The 13,615-nt window shown below is 36.8% G+C and overlaps 1 protein-coding gene across 5 annotated transcripts in view; it reads right to left on the reverse strand.

Annotated features, from left to right (window-relative positions):
• The window catches only part of ATP10D (ATPase phospholipid transporting 10D (putative)), a 120,669-nt gene that overhangs the window by 49,003 nt on the left and 58,051 nt on the right, over positions 1–13,615 (reverse strand). For 4 of the 5 annotated variants that reach the window (XM_053578122.1, XM_053578121.1, XM_053578123.1 and 1 more), the window contains 6 exons: positions 12,499–12,703; positions 10,339–10,424; positions 3,124–3,230; positions 2,703–2,834; positions 2,161–2,288; positions 1,786–2,038 (listed from right to left, as the gene is read on the reverse strand). In XM_053578122.1, coding sequence (XP_053434097.1) covers positions 1,786–2,038; positions 2,161–2,288; positions 2,703–2,834; positions 3,124–3,230; positions 10,339–10,424; positions 12,499–12,703 — 911 coding nt within the window. The remainder of the gene's footprint in view (positions 1–1,785; positions 2,039–2,160; positions 2,289–2,702; positions 2,835–3,123; positions 3,231–10,338; positions 10,425–12,498; positions 12,704–13,615) is intronic. The other variant, XM_053578124.1, reaches the window with a different exon arrangement.

The following is a 13,615-nucleotide window of genomic DNA, read 5'->3' on the forward strand; positions in this document are numbered from 1 at the left end:
CAGGAGAGAACATACTTGTGTTGTTTTAAGCCACTAAGTTTGAGCAATAGAAAACTAATACAAAGATAAATGATGAACCAGGAAAATAACATTCAACGTATTTAGGAACCGGTCCAAAACAAGTACACAAATAAACACGGATGTCGGCCACAAGCAATCTAGACTGGGTGTACAAGCTGAACGTTAACCCTGACCTGAATAGGTAAAACTCTCCTACAAAGACCCATTTGAAAAATAGAAAAAGAATTAAATCAATTTACCAAGGAAATTCAAATGGCCAATAAACATATAAAAATTAAATATTTTGTTAATAATCAAAGATAAAAAGTGTTAATTATCTCTATAAAAATCATATAGACTAAAAACTAAAACTTCCCTGGCCCTGTGGCTCACCCCCGTAATCCTAGCACTCTGGGAGGCCGAGGTGGTTGGATCACCTGAGCTAAGGAGTTTGAGACCAGCCTGAGCAAGAGTGAGACCCTGTCTCTAAAAATAGAAAAAAAACAGCCAGGGTGATGGTGGGTGCCTGCAGTTTCAGCTACTTGAGAGACTGAGGCAAGAATATCAGTTGAGCCCAAAAGTTTGAGGTTGCTATGAACTATAATATCACAGCACTCAATCCAGGGTGACAAAGTGAGACTCTGTCTCAAAAAACCTAAAAATAACTATAACTTCACCCAATTATGACTGGATGTTAAAAATAGGTATTATTTACCAGAAATGTAGATTAGTGTAATATTTTAGGAGAAAGTGTATCTTATAAAAATAATTGCACAAATATGTATGTACAAAGATGCATACTTCACACTGACGTTTCTTTTACTTAACTATCGTCGTCTTGTCATCTTTGTTCTTATCCCTAAGTTACAAGAAATCAGGGCCTCATGCCACATATTCAGGACAGAGTATTTGTTGGAATGAGTAAGTGGTATTAATTGCAAATACTTGTGTAATAAAAAGCCACGTGGGCACCGCTAAGCATGGCAAGGTCAGCCTGGTCACACACAGTGGAAGACCATGTTCTTAATGTTAGGTTAACTGACTTAGGAAAAATTCCATGAGATACTGCCGAGTAAAAGAAACAAACTGCAAAAATAGTACAATGACATGTTCTAACTCATAAAAGGTAAAAATGTGTGAAAATGTACGTTCCCATGTAGAGGGATACATGTAAAAAAATGAATGATTAAGTATTCACCAAATTTGTTAACAAAGGCTAACCAATAGAAAGCAGGGCTTTTGTTTTGTACACTTCCGTGAATTATCTTTACAGAAGCACATATTACTTTTATGAATAACCAAATTAATAAAGTTCAAGTCTTTAAAGAAAATTTAGAATTTATAACTTTACTTCGAGTCAGAAGTGTAGTACATTTTACTTATTCTTAAATGAGATGTTAACTAAACATCAGTGAATAGTTGGGGGCAAAATGATGGGGCTAGGAGGAAACTATAATCCCTTCAGAATTATTTCCAAAATGTTTTTCAGAGGGATGGTCTATAGTTTCATTAAATTCTCAAAAGTACTTACAGTGCAATATCATTGTCACCCTCCAATTGCCACATTTCATCTTTCCTGGTAATTGACTTTTATAGAAACCACGGCATTAGATCTCTTGACTTTAATCTACTGACTCGTGAAGGGACGATGATGCTTAAAGCCTATTTAGTATGTTAAATATACAATGCTGAAATGAAGCACTTCTATCTCAGAATTATCATGTTTAAGTGATGACAAAAAAAGACCCATGCTAAGGTTAGGTGTTGTGGAAACCCAACACTCACCGTTTTCCTCATGGCAGTAATCGAATCCTGCCACACTACATCTTCGAAAAACCATCTTATTCTCAGTGAGGGTTCCTGTCTTATCAGAAAAGAGGTACTGAATCTGTCCGAGATCCTCAGCGATGTTCAGGGCTCGGCACTGAACAGTAGAATCCATTTTCTCATTGTAGAAATCCACGTCACTTTGAATAAAGTATATTTGTCCAAGCTTCACAATTTCGATGGAAACATAGAGAGAAATGGGAATCAAGACCTAAGAAGACCCAAACAATGTAAAAAGTGTTAAAGTAGGTTAAAGAAGGGTGAGAAACTGAATGTAGTTGGATAAGTGGCCATGATCTTAAAATGCTATGATAAGCTTAATAGTCTTATTACCTGTAATAAAATGATCATGGTCCAAAACATATAGAATCCTGCCAACACTGGTGATACGATATGTCCATCAGGCTCAGGGATGTTAAAAAAGAGTATGTTTTCATATCTGCTCAACCAGATTCCATGACCTTCCAAGAAAAATACACAAACATCAAAAAGATGCTAAATATATATTATGCAAACAAAAACTTTATTCCAAATGGAGAAGGGATGATGAGAATATTCATTGTATTTGAATACCAAGTATTTGTTTTTGGAAACAAATTTAAATCAGAAGGCTATACAGTCTCCTGTCTCTGATTCTCTCTCTTTAAATCTCTTTCTGTTCCTTTTGGTACCATGGCAAAGTGCAAGTGGATAGATACAGTAAATATTAAGGGTTTTTTTTTTTTTAGCCAAAAGATGACTGAGATAAAAATGTGAAAGAAAGGATTAGTGACAAATAAAAGCTCCCTTATAGAAGTATTCGTAAATATCATTTTAAAATAAAAGACTTTAATAGCTTGTTGAAAAATGTCCACAAATAATCCAATTTTACCTACCCAATGCACCAGTTAAACACATGATGACCAGAAGTAGGACACACCAGAGGACGTCCGTATTTGCTCTCCTTTCTAATTTACTGCGCTTGTACCGTGGCCCACTGTTGTTCAGCATTGTTTTGGTTTCATGACCTATGGAGGAAATACACAAATGGCAGAAAATATACAAATGAAAGCTAGGAAGCAAATGTCATATTTCAAAATCTCTCTGGCACACAATTTCATAAAACATAGTTACATAATATATTTTGTCACTTTTGTCTGCTTTTGTGATCCATTTAGGATAACAGAAACTAATGATAGAGCTTATGAAGAAAGACTTTTCTTTCTGTTTACATGGATGACATTTCTGAGTAAATGAAACATGTTAACTTGCAGAAAAGCACAGAGAGACGATGATGGAAACTGGACGTTAACCGACCTGCATAAACCACGATGCCCACCACGGCCTCTGTGTTTCTGACGGTGCACCCTCTAAGCAGTAAGTTTTCTTTACTGAGACCCACACGTTCTTTGTTGGAATGTTCTCTATAAGAAAGACAGCACATTGATTTATTTTTTCGATAGCAGAAGTGGGGATATAATAATAAAACTCATAGACCTTGAGGGGTTTTGACTTGGAATAAGAAGTTAGGCATTTCACAGGAAAGGTTACAAATCTGTGCCCTATTTACTTTCGTTATTTCAGTTTCTAACTATTATGGCTTTCTATTAGTCATGGTTTGTCAAGTTCTATTACCTCAAAATCCCAAAAATATTCTGACTAGGGACCTGCTTTTCTAGTATAAACTGTATGTAGGGAAACTTAGTTACCGACAAAAGAACAATTCTTGATGGTTTTAGAAAATTACTATTTTCAATCTAGATAAAATAAAAATTATTTTAGGTAAATTGGTGGCTGCTAAAATCATTGGCTCATGGGCTGATGGGGAGCTTGATAGGAGAAGGACAGGCTGATAACACCAGGGGCTCCTGATTCACGGCCCCATATACCTAATCAGACCGCTAACTGGGCATCTCAGGCTGGGGTCTGTGGCTTCAGAGGATCTGTGCAGCCTCTGAATTGCAATATTTTGTGTGTGCATGCATCTGTGTGCATATATATGTTTGTTATTTTCTAGGAAAAGAATCCATTTCTTTCATTAGATTCTTAAAGTGCCCCTTGATGGTTTAAAGAAAATAAGAGGGCAAGAGAAACACATTAAATGTCACCACAAGGGTGCAGTTGGCCAAATCTAAAATGTGGCAAATTCTGCAGGCAAAGTGACCTGTTTTGTTCAACAAATCAATGGTGTGGGGGAAAAAAAGGGTGGGAAAGTTCAATACAAGGAGCTCCATCCAATCAGCTCAATCTAGAATGTGGGAAATTCTACCAGCTCAATGACCCAGTTTCTTCAGAAAGCAAAATTAGAGATATATCGACCAGAAGCAACATATAACACTTATTTTGATCCTGGTTAGAGTAAAACAACCATTAAAAACCACTTTGGAGAAAATTAGGGAAATGTTGAAGACTTCGTATCAGATGACATTAAGGAATGGCTCTTATTTTCATCAGGCGTGAAAAAGTCCTTATCCACTGTACGTAAACAGTGAAGTATTTACAGTGACTTGACATGATGTAGGGCTGGAAGAGGAAGAGGAAGGACAATGGGACAAAGTTGGCAAAGCTGTGTACCAGTGAAGGCTGCGTGACGACACCAGGGTGTCAACTACACTTCCCTTGCCACTTTTGTATGTTTGAAATTTTCTGTTGTAATTTAAAAATTATCAAAATATTTACTTGAGTAAATTATTGTAGTGGCAAAAATACAGAGCAAAATCATTGGACTATTTAAACAAACAAGCAAAGAGTAATGTTTTTCACGTATTCTTAAAATGTCCTCTCAATTTCAGCATTAAAATTAGGTTGTTTTCTAAGCAGCAAACTTCAGTCCACAAGTTGTTGCTTCTTTCTCACATACATAAAAATTGTCAATATATCTACTATCCTGGCTATCTAGAATTACAATGAAAAGAAAATAAAGTCTTCAAACAAGGTTTCATATTCAGTCCCATAATTTGTAAAGCACTTTATTTTCCGAACAGGTGTATGTTTACATTCCTTTATATGCATAGGCTCATGTACAAAGGGGGGTCAGGGCTGGAGGCATCCTAGAGTTTAATCTAATTCAACTTTAATTGATGAGGAAATTAATTCCCAATATTCACATTTTCAAGTAGAATTCCAAGGTGAACACCAGCCAGTTCTCATCAATGCGGCATTTGTAGTCCTTATGGGAACAGATTTAACACCATAAAACATCACTTCCAAAGTTCCTTAGTAAATATTAAGATTTTTCCCCTCAGCATCCTTATTTTTCACTATCACATCACGAATTTAGGTTACCACTATCAGACCAAAGCCAGCGTCTGCATTGATTATGCTAACTGCAAACTTCAAACACGCCCTAAACCTTCCAGGCATCTGATATGTGGCACATACTGCCCAGAACCTTCAGTTTTACATGAAGCACTGACTATCACATAGAGTTCTCACCCATCCAAGAACCCAGTAACTTCTATCTTCTACGTGCCAAAAACTCACCCTCGGACGCTGGAAACAGAAACACACACCCCCACCCCAGCCTTGGCTCCTGTGGTCTGGGAGAAGGTGATTAGATCAGAAGTAAAAAATGATAGCTAGTAAAATAGAAACTTGGTACTCATCATATAATAAAGGTACACATAGAGAGGATGTCAGTTCCACCTGACAAAGATCAAAGAACACATCCTATAGACAGTGAGCTTGGGCATCTCAATCTTTGTTGATTTTTAAAAATCGGTCATAAAGAAGAATAAGGATTCAATTCAGTGGATCGAAATAAAAACTCCATAGAAAATCACTGTATCTGCCTGGGCTGATGAATGGAATAAGGAGAGACTACATATTCCCCAACATTGCTGAGGCCAGCTACCAGTGCAGCATCGACAGGGTAGCCCAAGGCCACTGCAACTGCTGAGGAGGGCAGAATCTGAGATTCCGGGGAAGTTCATGTCAGCAGTCAGATCACACTGATCAGAAAGCAAGGCAGCCAATGTCAGAGCAAACCAACAACCAGAAGCCCATCACAGACGAGCCATCAAAGGGCAGGAAACCCAGGGGAAAACGGCGATTTGGACAGGCCGGAAGCTTGCAGGACTTTGGAACTGGGTAAGGGCTTTGGGGCATGACTCAGCACCCAGCACAGCAAATGATGCTCAAATGTGTCTACTGAGAAGAACCAGGCGTGAAGGATGAAGAGAGAGGCGGACAAGGCAGTCCAGGGCTCCGGTCATTACTCGTCAAGTTAACACCAGAACAAAAGGATGTGAGACATGTGGAGTTGGAGCCTCCTCAGGTAGACAAACTCTCAGAACCAGGACGTCGTATCAGAATGAGTGTGGCTACAATGCTCATATAATTTTTTTTTTAATCTACTAAATACATGCTCTGGCCCAGACACCGTGTAGAGCTATGCTGCAGACCACAGAGTGCTCGCCTGCAGTTTGTTCTTGTTCTCTCCAGCCCACAAACAAAATTCATCCTGCCAGAGGCAAGTCTGAGCTTGTCTGGGACTCAGCATTCCCAAGTGTGGGAAGAGCATGGCTGTGTAGGCTGGACCCTACCACAGGTTAAAACAGTAGCCCCTGAATCTGACATTTATAAGAGGCAACTTTATGAACAGTCAGCAGCTGGAGGAAATCATCAGAGAAAGGCTTCATTCTCACAGGTGGCTCACGAGCAAGCTTCTGATGACAGAGGCATCCGCCTGGCTTCTCTTCATGAAGAGCATCTAGAATTTAACCAGGGAAGGGTTTCTTAAATACTAACCCCTCTAACAACATCAGGATAAATAATTAATCTCAAGTTAAGCCCATAGGTCCTTCAGGATCCGTCCTCTTTAGGACCTACACTGCTACTCACCTGACTCCTGACGTACACGACCACATACGTGGTTGAGCTTCACAATGCACTGTGGTCTCAGGGCTCAGCCACTGCTCACGCTGTCCCCTCAACCTTGAACCCCAGCCTTTCTTTGCACTTCACTGCTTACCTGGCATCTTCTTATTCTTGAATTATCTCCTACCCAGGACTGAGCCCTTCCCCTCTTCTCATAACACAGTCTCCTGTCCGGGCTCCCCCACATGTATCAGGCACTACTTAAAGATGGCACAGGCCACCCGCAGTGGCTCACACCTGTAATCCTGCATGCTGGGAGGCCGAGGTGGGTGGATTGCCTGAGCTCAGGAGCTAGAGACCAGCCTGAGCAAGACTCAGACCCTGTCTCTAATAAAAGTAGAAAAATTAGCTGAGAGTGTTGGCAAACTCCCGTGGTCTCAGCTATTTGGGAGGCTGAGGCAAGAGGACTGCCTGAGCCCAAGAGTTTGAGGTTGCTGTGAGCTATGATGTCACAGCACTCTACCCAGAGTGACAGAGTGAGACTCTGTCTCAAAAAAAAAAAAGATGTTGCCATTATATTCTCTACTTCCTCTATGATAGAACCTTTGTTGAAAACCAGTTGTCCATAAACGTGTTGGTCTATTTCTGGACTTTGTAATACTTTCCATGGATCTGTTTGTCTGTCTTTATGCCAAGACGACACAAGCTTGATTACTGTACCTTTATAATAAGTCTTGAAATCAAGTGGTATTAGCCTTCTGACTTTATTCTTTTTTTTCAAAATTGTTTTACTTACTATGTCTTTTGCATTTCTACAGACATTTTATAATAAACATGTTTCCTAAAAACCTTGCTAAGATTTTGATTAGTATTACACTGAATCTATAGATCAATGGAGGGGAGCACTGACATCATAACAATTTTGGGTTTTTCAACCAGGAACAATATATACCACTTCATTAATTGAGGGTTTTAATTTATTTCAGCAGTGTTCAGTGGTTTCACTTTTTTACATCTTTTGTCTAATTTATCCTTAAGGATTGCATTTTTTTCTGATACTATAATAAATTGTGGTTTTAAAAATTTTGATATACAAGTGTCCACTGTTAGTACATAGAAATACAATTAATTTTTGTATATAGATCTGGTTTCCTACATTACCTAAACTCATTATACTAGCAGCTTTCTTAGATTTCATCAGCTTTCCTACAAAGACCCTTGTGCGAAATGTGACTGAAAGACATTTTTACTTCTTTCTTTTTTATTTGGGGCTCTTTATTTCCTTTTCTTGCCTGACTGCAGTAGCTGTATCCTCCAGTGAATAAGTTTGGATCTTAGGGGAAAAGGATTTAGTCTTTCATAATTAAGTTTGATGCTAGCTATAGGTTTTCACAGATACCCTTTACCATCCTGAGAAGGGTATCTAAAGAAAGTTCCCTTCTACTTTCAGCTTAAATGGAGTTAGATTTTGTCAAATGTTCTTTCTATATCTATAAGATGACCACTGTGGTTTTTCTTTTTTGCTTTGTTTGATGTGGTTTGTTAATATAGTGTTAATATGGTGAATTACAGTGTTTGATTTTCAACTGTTAAAACCAACTCTGAATTTTTTGGACAGGCCACACTGGATCATGATATTAACCTTTTTATATATTGTTGAATTCAATTTACTACAATTTTGTATAGAACTTTTGCATCTATGTTTATGAGGGATATTCATTTTTCCTTACACGTCTTTAAATGATTTTGGCATCAGGATAATTCTGATCTCTGGGTAGGGGAATGAAGGAGCAGGGAGAGGACAGAAGGAGGAGGGGGGTGACGGTGTGCGGCACGCCTCTTGGGGGCGGGACCCAAGTATAAGAGGGACTTTAACTAACGCAATCCATGTAACCTAAGTTTTTGTACCCTCATTGAATCCCAAACAATAAAGCAAAACCAGCTGGGAATTTTTCTCTTCCCATAATTTACCACTGGGAAGTATGTCTAATTGCATCTTAAAAGTCAGAAAACTAAAAGGATACTAAACTTTGAGAGATATGTTCTGAAATATTTATGGATAAAATGAGAATATGATGAAATTTGTTACATACATTATCGATTGTCTTGAAAGAGAAAAGTTAGGGAGTTTGATAAAGAACCGCAAAGTTATTGATTGTAATATTTTCTCTATTTTAAATGGTTTTTAGACTTTAAATTGTAAAATGTTACCCAAAAGTTCATTAAATTTAGTGGGTTTTGCATTCAATTTGGTAAAAAGTTAAAATTAATGATAATAAATCAAGACTTTTTTTAAACATTAAAAAAATGTATATTTTATGTTAATATTAGAAATGTGTTTTCACTGGCTCAAGAATTCCAGGTTTACCATGTTTTCTTTCAGTTCTTTGAGGCTGTTAACTCACTGTTTTTTAACTTAACAGAAGTCTGCTATTATTCTTAAATTTGTGCGACCTTTTCTCTGCTGTGAAGATTTTCTCTGATTTTTTGTAATTTGATTATGATGTAATTTGGCATGTTCTCTTAATGATTTTTATTGAGTTTCCTGGGTCCATGGATTTATATTTTTCGTCAAATTTGGAAAATGTTCAGCCATTGTTTCTTCAAATATTTTTTGACAGCCCCCACTCCACCTTTTCTCTAGAATTTCAATTATGCATATATTAAACTACTAGATATTATCCTACTAGATTTTGATTCTTTGTGGGGCATTTTTAATCAATATTTTTTTTCTCTCTGTGCTTCATTGTGGATAGTTTCCATTGCTATATCTTCAAGAACACTAATCTTTTCTTCAAAGGTGTCTTGTCTGATCTTAGTTCCATATAGTGTGTTTTCCATTTCAGTTATGATATTTTTCATCTCTAAATTTCCATATGGAATGTTTTTATATATACTACTTTTTCCTCATCATTTTTGTTCGGTTCTAACTTGGTAAGCATTTGTAAAAGCTGTTTACACATAGTTGCTAGTTTCATCATTGCTATTATTTCTAGATCAATTTCTTTTAACTGATATTTCTCCTATTTATAGTTTTTGGCTCATTCGAAGAACATTTTTAATTTTAATTTTGATTGGTAATAAACATCATCAATTTTATATTTACAGTTTCTTAATATTAAAAAAAGAAAAGTCAGAAAACTAAGGACCAAAAAGAGTAAATAATTTGGCTCACAATCATAAATAATTTAAGTGGCAGAAGCCAGGCCTGAAATTACATTAAGACTCCCAATTTTAACTGCTTTGTCAAAGGAATGTGGACACCACAAGAAATCTCCAGAATGAACACTATCATAGCTCAAACTCTTGCTTGGACATGTTTCCAAATCACCCTCTAAGCTCTGCTGACTAGAATCGTCCACCTGCTACTACTGTATCCTGCCCCTCAAGCTGCCTGTTCCTTCCAAACACCTGATTCCAAACAACAAATATCCCTTAGGCTTAATATAGAGTTAATATAAAATATTTCTAAACTATTGAAGCAGATTCTAGGATCACATTAAGAATAAGATTTTATTGTTATTGTTGTTTAAAATATATATTCATGTATAACTTATCAAATTATTGAAATAAGCCAAACTTATAGATGGCTAACTTTAAGCAGCCTCTGGTGATTAAACGTGGGTATATGTACACAAAAGTTTCATTGAGGAAAGTATAATTGCAACAGACAATTCCATCCACATCCACAAAGCTAAGTGAGGGGTCACTCACAGGAAGCCTCGGAATCTGTTGAGATCATTGTTTGGACTTTCACATTCTATCCGGCTGGAGAACTTCTCAGGATCAACTTCACAGTCCTAAAAATGTTTTGAAAAAAAATCACAAAACAAGAAGAATTCAAGGTTAAACTCTCGATATTTAAGTTTGGTACCACTTCAACCAATTCTTAAAATAGTAACAAGGTTTTTTTGCCACAAAGTTTATATCATAAATGTCCCAGATTAACAAAAAAAAGAGGGATAATTAGGGGATCCATGATTGGAAGCAGAAAGGTCGTCGAGCCCTAATGAACATCTGCAGGTGGTGGGACTGCCTGAGTCACTGACTGCAATGGAGGTAGGACTCTCCAGAAGAGAGAACTCTTATCTACTTATAAAGACTCTTTTATCAAAAAAGCACCGAAAAGCTGAAAATATTTTCTTGTTGGTCTTTAATCATATAGGCAATTTCTGAGATTAAATATGTATGTGAACACTTTGAGCACAAATGCTTTTGATCTCAGCCAAATTTTATAGATAAAAATTTCAAAATAAGCTGGACATCAGTGTCTTATAAAATTCTCTGATGGATCAAACCAATAATTTTAGTACACTTAATGAAACTAAACAGCAAATTAGCAAAGTGCCTTTATAGAACACAGATTCCATAAGGTATGAATTCACTAAGAATGAGCTATTTAAACCTTATTTCTTTTCTTTTCTTTTTACATGACATTTGACTAGTAAAATAAATGCTATGATATGCAGTATTACTGTATCTCATAAAATATGAATATGTACATCACAGGAAACATAGAAGTATATGATCATATGATTTGACTTGTTAATAATATCTATGAAGTTCTTTTGATGTACTAGAGGCTATTGTGCACTTTAAATATATTAACTAATTTCTTTTCCACAGCCCCATGAGGCAAGTACCATAATTAGGCCTAATTAACACATTGCTTATGGTCAGGAGCTACTCCGGAACACAGGTAGTTTCTGCAGAAAATTGCTGGTCAACAATGTGTTAACAGATGAGGAGAGAGACACGAAGAGTGTCGTTAATTTGCCAAAGATCTCAAAACAAGAAGGTATTTGGACCAGGACTGTCATTGAGGTTACTGGATTCCAGAGCGCTTGATCTTAATTGGAGCCACAATCAACTGACATCAGCCTCTAAGTAGGTATTTCATGGTACAACAGAGTTTTATGTTGTGCAAGATTTTTACCAATGTCTTAGTTCCAGGACTCCTCACAAAACTGAAATGACAGTTGGCTGAGAGACATATCAATCACAGTGGCCCTAAATGACAGCCATGGGTAGAAAGGCAGGTACAGTGTGACACAGTGAAATTTGCCAAAAATAAGGGTCTTAGTAGTGTAAAATGTTTTTGGTATACAAGATGAAAGAACTCTGACTTAATAGTAGTTCTAATAAAAAAAAGACCATTAAATTTTAAAATACTTCATCTCAAGTGTTTCCAGAGAAAGGGAAGGGAAACTGACAATTAGGCCCAGTGGATGAAGTTTCTACATATATTACTTCATTTCAAGCTTACAGCAATTCTATGAAGTAGGTATCAGCACGTTCACTCTGAGATAAAGAAACTGAGTCATGAAGAACTGCAGTGACTGGCCCAGGGTCACACAGTAGTTAACGGCACAGCTCGGTTCATTTAAATTCACATCCATGTAACTTCCAAGGTTTAGTCAAAACAGGATAGTGAAGGGTCCAGAAGCTACGTAGCGCGAGAAGCCACAAAGGTCTTACAAGGCTTTGGTATGTAAGTAATTGTAGTTTTTAGAACAATGAACAACAAAACATGACACATAAAATCTAAGCTGAAGAAAAATAATTAGCCTGTGATTATTTCTCCTGTAAAATAATTTCCAAGTTGTGAAATAATTCTGTTAGGCTCCTTTAATTCTATTCTAGAAAACATGATTGCCAGACTGAAGTGTGTTAACCCCAAAGTCATTTTATCCTATTCATTATAAAACACAGTAAGTAAATTTTCACTGATGTCTGGAAATGGAGTAAACCTTCTCTGATTCTGTTTTCTCATGGGAATAATGAGTCTAAAATTCTCTTTATCTATACTGTGAAAATGAGCTCTGAGGGAAAAAGAAAAAGTTACTTATTTACCAGCTGAGACATGTTACTTACCTGCTCTGTGTACCCTCGAACTACCTGCCTCTGTTTTAAATTGCTCTCTCCGTCAAGACCCGAAGTCTCAATGTGACAGATTCCATCCGGATCAGTGGAAAAGAGCAAGACCATGTCTGCAGGAACGACCTCGTTACAGGAGAGGCGGATGAAGTCCCCGACAGTCACGTCTTTCCAGCACTGCTCAATGTATTTTTTCTCTTTTCTAAAGTTGAAAAAAAAAATTTAAAAAGAATATCAAGCCCACAACATGTAAAATCGTGTATAATTTAAAGTGTGTTTAAAGTACTAAGGGGAACTGTTGTCTATAAAATGCTAAAAAGGAAGCAAGACAATCAGCAGAGCCTAAATTCCACAAACGCTTCACCTGAAAATGTAGTGACTAAAACATATTCCCCCCATGGAATCTTGAACCGTTATGTTATTTGAGTGTAGTTCGGGAATACGATTAAAAACTACGGGTTGACGGGTTTATTCCTGCTTTGAGGTCAGGTACCAAGGGTCTGGAGGTACACAAGATACGTTATCTGCTTTCAGAGAGCTTCCCATGAGCAGATAGGATAGATAATTAAAAAAAAAAAAACACAAAAGCGATGATGTAAAAGACATAGAAACAATATTTTGAAAATCATTATACTATCGTATTAATATGGTAATATCACTGTAATTATTCTGAACAGAAATTTTGCTTAAGATGGTCCTGAGTCTGTTGCAGCTAATCTCTGGAAAAGAGAATGGCAAACTTTATGCCTTCTCAAAGTACATCTGCACATCTTTGTAGATGACAGACACATCATTTAAAGTTGACTTGCATTAAACACCCTGTTCTACATTAAAGCTTTTGTCAAACTTCTTATGTCTTTTCAGACCAACAACATTCAGCATGCTCCACAAACCATTTTCCTTTGCATAGAATAAAGACATTTGTACAGTAGAAATGTCATACCAGCTAGTTAAATAGCATTTCACATATAAAGCCATCAACAAATGTCAGGAAGGTCTATCTCATAGCTTGTGTCCTAAATATCCATAAAAGTTCTGGCACTTGTTATAAAAGTATATTTATTTTAAAAACAAAGTTATTTTCTATTATATTTATGGGGTTAAACACTCAAGC

This window comes from Nycticebus coucang, chromosome 23, assembly GCF_027406575.1.
Source record: "Nycticebus coucang isolate mNycCou1 chromosome 23, mNycCou1.pri, whole genome shotgun sequence".
Lineage (NCBI taxonomy): Eukaryota > Metazoa > Chordata > Mammalia > Primates > Lorisidae > Nycticebus > Nycticebus coucang.